We start from the raw sequence: 6,716 nt of genomic DNA on the forward strand, positions 1-6,716 counted from the left end.
TCTGCCTGAAATGGGCAAGCTTGAATGCAGGCTGAGTTGACTGCCGAACACTGCCAAGGCAGGGTAAGCAAGTCCTTAATAGTTCCTGCCTCACAAATATGTCTGTCAGATATTCTAAGCCAGAAGGCTGAAGATGATGCCCCAACATTATAGAGGTATCTTGGGTGACTGTCCAGGGAGCCAGCAGTATCTGTCATTTCTATATGATTTTGGAAGCTGCTTACTCTGTACTTCCTGTTTATTCAGATAATATTTATCCTTCTAAGGTCTCTGATGGGGCTGAAGTTAAAGGCTTACAATTAAATTTAGTTGTTTAGGATTTAAGATGTTTTAGGTCTGAAGATGGTTTTTGATTGGTAATGCAAGTTTTTATACAAAATGATTTAGGTATAGAACTTTGGAGTCACCAAGATAGGTTATATTGTGGAATACTTTCTCCAAGGTTGCCAAATACTAATGGACTAGAAATTATGAATGTATTTTTTTTTTTACCAGATAGTACATCTTTTTTATTTATTTATTTATTTTTTAAATATTTTTATTTAATTTTCAAATTTATGTGCATTGGTGTGAGGGTGTCAGATCTTGGAGTTACAGACAGTTGTAAGCTGCCATGTGGGTGCTGGGAATTGAACCTGGGACCTTTGGAAGAGCAGACGGTGCTCTTAACCGCTGAGCCATCTCTCCAGCTCCGATAGTACATCTTTCATTGATGTTAGAGAAAACATCTTTTATTTAGACAAAGGGGGGGGAAGGCATGTTGCAGGATATTTGATCTCAATGTGATCCATGAGACTGTGAACTGTAAAACCCTGTCTTTAATCCCACTGTAATCTCTGAGATTGTGAGCTGTAAAAATCTGTCTTTGATCCCACTGTGATCCCTGAGATTGAAATGTAAATCCCTATTTTTTGTGATTGAGCCCTAACACACTTTTAATGCCTAATTAGCAGAGGCAGTGAGCTTCCAAGAGGACAATAAAAAGGGACCAGGTGGAATAGTTCAAGGTTTGCAGAGCAGAAAAGGGGTAAAGGGACAGTGGGGACAGTGGGGACAGGCTCCTGACCTCCCTGCCCCTACCCTACCCCTTTCTCACTCACCTCTACATCAGGGGAGGCGCCCTGAAGCCGGTATTTGTTGTTTGAATTGAAAATCCCAGATCAGTCTATTTCACCAATACAGACTCAGGAGCTGGATGCTGTGGTGAAAAACCTGCTAGCTCAGAGAGGCAGAGAAAGAACCCAGCTGAACTTCCTACTCAGTTCATGTCCCCATGCAGAAGGCCCCAAAGACTCACTAACTCAGCCGACAGCCCAGGAGGAAAAGGCCAAAGGGCTTGCTAGTTTAAGGTCCAAAAAGCCAAAGGCCAAGGAGCTGAGAAGCTACAGCTAAAATCCCAAGACCCAAGGAACTAAAGCACCAAAGACTCTACTTCTACAATGTCTTAAATACCCTCAACTCAAAGTCTTTCCTACTCTTTAATCTCTGTCAGCTGGCTCTTCTTGCTCTGCCAGGGTTAACTTTATTAAATCCCATGTACAGATAGCTCCTGCATTAAAGGTGAGTGTAAGGCTGGCTGAGCTATACCTTAGTCACCTGTTAACAATAAACAGAGAGAGCCGGCCCTGCCTCTTGTCTGCTTTGTGGTGGCATGGACAAAGGAAAGACGCTCTACTCCGCTTCTTCGGTCCTTTGCCACCTATGGCAGGCAGGAGAGCTGTCCCTGTCTGTCCCTTGCCAGCTGTAACTCTTTGGGAGAGCAGGTGAAAAGGTATCTTTTTATCCTTTGTTCCCCTGTCTAATTGTCCTCTTGGAAGCTCACTGCCCCTGTTAATTAGGCCTAGGTCTGAAAGCTTCTAACCTTCGCACAATCTAAGGCAGGCCTAGAATGCTTTTAGCCTCTGAGACTCACTGATGAATATTCACTCTTTCTTGTTCTTTCTGAACTCTGGCTGGCTAGTTCAACTCAGCTGTTTTGGCTCAAAACTCCTCTCCACGCTAACTGATTCAATCTGGCTTCTCTCGGCTTCTGACTGAATTGCTCTGCCTGGCCTCACACTAACTTTGGCAATCTGTTCTAATCTTCTGGCTCCTTCTCATTCTCTGGCTCATTCCGTCTTTAGCTGTGTCTAGCTTGTTCCTTCTTCAAGCTGTCTCTGTAAAACTCTCCTGATAAAACTGCCTCTGGAGCCGGGTGTGGTGGCACACGCCTTTAATCCCAGCAGAGGCCAGCCTGGTCTACAAATCGTGTCCAACACAACCAAGGCTACACAGTGAAACCCCATCTCGAAAAGCCAAAAACAAACAAACAAAACAAAACATCTGCCTCTGGCCAGGCATGGTGGTGCATGCCTTTAATCCCAGGGCTTGGGAGTCAGAGGCAGGTGGATCTCTGTGAGTTCGAGAAACCTGTTCTACAGAGTGAGTTCAGGCCAGTCAAGGCAACACAGAGAAACCGTGAAACCCTGCCTTAAAAACAAACAAACAAACAAACAAACAAACAAAAAACACAACAATAACAACAAAAAAACCCAACAACAGAACAAACAAAGCAAAACAAAAACCTGCCTCTGAATTCCACAAACTGAACTGCCATGAACTCAACTCCACTGCACTGCCTCTCAACTCACTCTCAACCAAACTGACTGAACAGAACTGACTAGAACTCAGAGATCTGCATGCCTCTGTCTCCTGAGTGCTGGGACTAAAGGTGTGCACCACCATGCCTGGATGCAAGCTTTTTATTTTAAACCTGAAACTTGCTCTATACCAGGATGGTATAGATTAGAGATCTGTTCATATCTCTCTCTGTCTCTCTCTGTCTCTCCTGGGAGTAAAAGCTTGTCTGTATATCCAGCTGGATCACGAAGACCTAGAAGGTCTTTGAATGTGATCTCTTGCCACAGCAGTAATATTCTAAATGAAAATTCCTCTATAGACAAGGCCCTGAGCCTTGCTTGGGCTGCAGGGCAGAGCTGGCCCTGGTTGCAGGGGTTGAAGGTTGCCAGCAGGAGAGCAGGAGAGCTGGCCCTGCACCTCTCCTGAGCTGGCCCTGAGGAAGCAGCCCCTGGGCAAGAAAGCCCTGCCCATTGCTAGCTCAGGCACTGGATGGGCCAGCAGGACCAGGGCAAGAGAGCTCCCCCAAGTGGTGTGGGGTTGGAAGAGCTGTCCAGCTGACCCAATCGGATACCTCCTAGGCCCAGATCCAGGACTTCGAATTCACCTTCCCCAACATAGTCCCCATCCAAGAACTGCTGGAATGCATGAAAGTGTAGATCCTACAGGATCTCCATGACATGGCGCAACAACAGGCTATCTGAGGGGAGTCCCATTGAGGTTCCTGTATTGATAGTGTAGCTTAGAAGCCAGAGGCCTTGTACCAGACCAGCAAGTCGGGGCAATGAACATTTGCAAGTAAAGGAGTATGAATGAAAGGGTATTCTGTGGGACACTGTGACACACCACAGCTTCCTTTTTCCATTGTTGGGGGGGGGGGTTGCAAGGGTGGAGGGCGGGTACAGGGGGAGGGGGAGATGAGTGGGATTCGGGTGCATGATGTGAAATTCACAAAGAACCAATAAAAGATTTAAAAACAGAAGAAGAGCCCCCCTCCCTTGAGCAGTTAGGACGTCATGTCTTCAGCCTGAGGGAGGGCACTGAGCCCTTGGTGACATCTAGAGGACAGAGGGCCTGGGGAGCCGGGAACAGTGTACTCTGTGAAGGAAGAGTAGCAGCAAGTAGAAGAGACAAGTGACCTTGGGAGAAGAGACAAGAGACAGGACACAGGGCCTCGGGAGTCCTGCACACCTCTGCCCAAGGTGAGGGGACCGCTTGGAGCTCAGCCTGGTTCTACCCTCCCTGGCTGTCCCTGCTTCAGGGACTCTGCCCCTTTGTTCCTTAGCACAGTCACACCTCAGTGACCTTGCTACCCAACCCTGGCCCCATAAGCTAGAGAACAATGGTTAAGAAGAGCGTGAAGCACCAGACCAGTGCATTCTGGGTAGAAAAAGAATGGGCACACTAGACTGGGTGGGTGAAGCCTTGCTTATCAACCAACCGGGGCTCAAACACTCAGCAAATGTCTTGTGCCTATGGACTTGAACCCTTGTACTGTACACTAACAATCATTTGCCCTATTTTGTCTGGCAAGCATGCCTGGTTCAGGACAGCCCTCAGCTTGTCCTTAGATGCAGCTCTGGGCTACCTGTCTTCCTTCCGAGTCCCTCCCACAGGTCTCTGGTAGCCAGCTGCTGCTTCTTAACGTCCCCCCAGGGGTCAGTACAGTGGTTGGGCATATGCTGAAGGAGTGCAGGGACTGGCTACCTTGCTCAGTGACCAGCCAAGGAGGTACATTGAAGGAGGCCACCAACTGGCTGCCCAGGCCAGACCAATCTTCCTGCTAGACCGGCCGGGCACGGAAGTGCCAATCATCCTACTATTGCCTCTGGCCCCTATTCTAATGTCTACTGCACCCTGGTTCCCTCCAAGGGCCACCCAGTCACAAGCAGGAAGCACAGCCAGCCAGAAGTGATTAGAGACAACCTCATTCGTCACACACACCTCACAAGAGAGAGGCGCTGGGAAGATGACAAGACTATGGCCCTTCTAACTAACAGGTTGCTTCCAAACCCAAACTCAGCAAGCTGCGCGGTCTCTGAGGAATAAAAGCAAACCTGCAGGAGGTGCAGAGCGGTTCCAGCCCAACCCCAGGGGATGACAGACCACCCGAGACTGGTCGGACCCAAAGTGTGGCCCAGCCTCCTCCTTGGTCCAAATTCATAGGGTGGGCAGAGGGAGAACCTGGATTTCAGCAGGGAATGAGCAATCACCCGCCAATGTGTCTACCCAGAGGCTGTCTGCGATCCCGCGGGAAAGGATCCTCCCAGCTCAGCATTTCAACGCTTCGGGGAGCCTCCGCCCATGGCTGTCCAGGCAGCCGGAAGCAGCAGGGACCTTCAGGGACTACAGTGTGCGCCACCGCCCGGGTAGAGGGTTTCGTGCCACCTGCACTACCCCACTGTAAGCTCCCCAGGGTACTCCACGCCCCCAGCCTGCGCGCGCCAGGCTCTGTCCGCAGCGCGCCCAGGGCCGGTAGCGACTGGAGGATGGGCGCAGGGTTTGTATGTGGCGGGGGGGAGACCAAGGTCATTAGTCCGAGGAGGCCACGCAGCGAACCCGCAGACCCGCACCCGAGCAGCCCGGCCGCGTTACATAAGCGGCGGAGTGCGTACCTGCAGCGGGAACATGGCCGCCCTGTTGCCCACGTAGCCGCGGACGACATGGCTCTGGATGGAGAGCACCCGGCATTCGCCCTCCATGCCGGGCAGGCTGTAGTGGCGCGTGGTTCAAGTGGTGTCACCGGCTGGAGCTGCCCAGGCCGCTTGCTCGGTCGCCGCTCCCGGGTGCCTTCAGCACGCGCAGGCGCTTGGCTTGGATGCTCTGCCCGCCTCCTCTGACCTCAAGCGGCCCGCTGCTAACCCGCGAGTCCCGCGCGGCGAGGGGCGGGCGGAAGGCGGTGCCGAGCGCAGGCCACGCCCCTCCGGGAAAAGGGACTTGTGGAATCCTGTATGTGACCTCTTGTGCTGCAGCACGTGGGTGCGCAGCCCCTTTGCAGACTTGGGTCCGCACCAGCCTGTGCATCTGGGACACGCTGCCCAGTATGGTTCATTCATTACACACTGTTCCGCCTCACTGGCCTGCGGCTCTGATCACCACATGGGTGGTACTCCTAGGAACTGCTGCTGTTCAAGGCACTCCCACCGAGCTCTAGTGCCTGAAGACACTCGGAGATCAGGAGGATCCCTCCAGCACATATGGTCTGTTCCGGAATCCCAGACCCAGACCCCGTCGGTCATGTGGCCAGCTGTCTGATCTCAAGCTGCCCTGAGTTGAGACACGTGTCACTTCTCAGCTATCAACTCCAGAGTCAAATCTGCTCAGAGCCACTTATGGGGACAGATTTGAAGCTGCTGCGCTAGTTGCCCCCTCCTTACCTCCCACCAAGTCCTCTCTGTCCTGGGGAAAGTGCACCTCCCTTCGTGTCCCATGTCCATACATATACTTTGGGGCTCCTATGGTTACAGACACCAAGTACACAAATTACTGGCACAGACCAGCATATGAAGTTTGCTTACCTTGGCGAGAGTATTAAGGACCAGATCTCTGAGGCGGGAGGGAGGCCCCCATTGCTTGGGGAACAGATCAGAAAGAGGAAGTGGAGACTGAGGCTCAGTTGGTGGAGTGCATGCCAAGGCCCAGCACCAGAAAAAGTGAGCAAAAAGAGGAAATATGTTGTAAGGAATGCCTGATTGGAATTAATTAAATGCAGGTCCATTGTAGGATTAATTGCTTGCTGATAATAGCATTTACTGCACCCTTGCTGTATGCTAAATATTTCTTGCAACATGCTGAGTCTTGCCTGGAGCGTGTGTGTGTGTGTGTGTGTGTGTGTGTGTGTGTGTGTGTGTGTGTGTGTGTGTGTTCTGTATTTTGGTTTGGTTTGGTTTTTCGTTTTTCGAGACAGGATTTCTCTATGTATCCTTGGCTGTCCTGGACTCACTTTGTAGACCAGGCTGGTCTTGAACTCACAGAGATCCGCCTGCCTCTGTCTCTGCCTCCCAGAGTGCTGGGATTATGTGTGCTCCACCGGGCCCGGCTATATCTGCATGTCTATATAAGAAACCTCCATTCAGTTTGCTTATTTGAGACAGGATCTT

At 50.9% G+C, this 6,716-nt stretch overlaps 1 protein-coding gene across 1 annotated transcript in view; it reads right to left on the reverse strand.

The window, feature by feature from the left end:
* Pdxk (pyridoxal kinase) overlaps positions 1-5,485 on the reverse strand; it is a 30,822-nt gene extending 25,337 nt beyond the window's left edge. The window contains exon 1 of the mRNA XM_051153362.1: positions 5,232-5,485. Coding sequence (XP_051009319.1) covers positions 5,232-5,318 — 87 coding nt within the window. The 5' untranslated portion in view covers positions 5,319-5,485. The remainder of the gene's footprint in view (positions 1-5,231) is intronic.
* Positions 5,486-6,716: the final 1,231 nt, after the last annotated feature.

The sequence above is a fragment of the Acomys russatus genome, chromosome 11, assembly GCF_903995435.1.
Source record: "Acomys russatus chromosome 11, mAcoRus1.1, whole genome shotgun sequence".
Classification (NCBI taxonomy): Eukaryota; Metazoa; Chordata; class Mammalia; order Rodentia; family Muridae; genus Acomys; species Acomys russatus.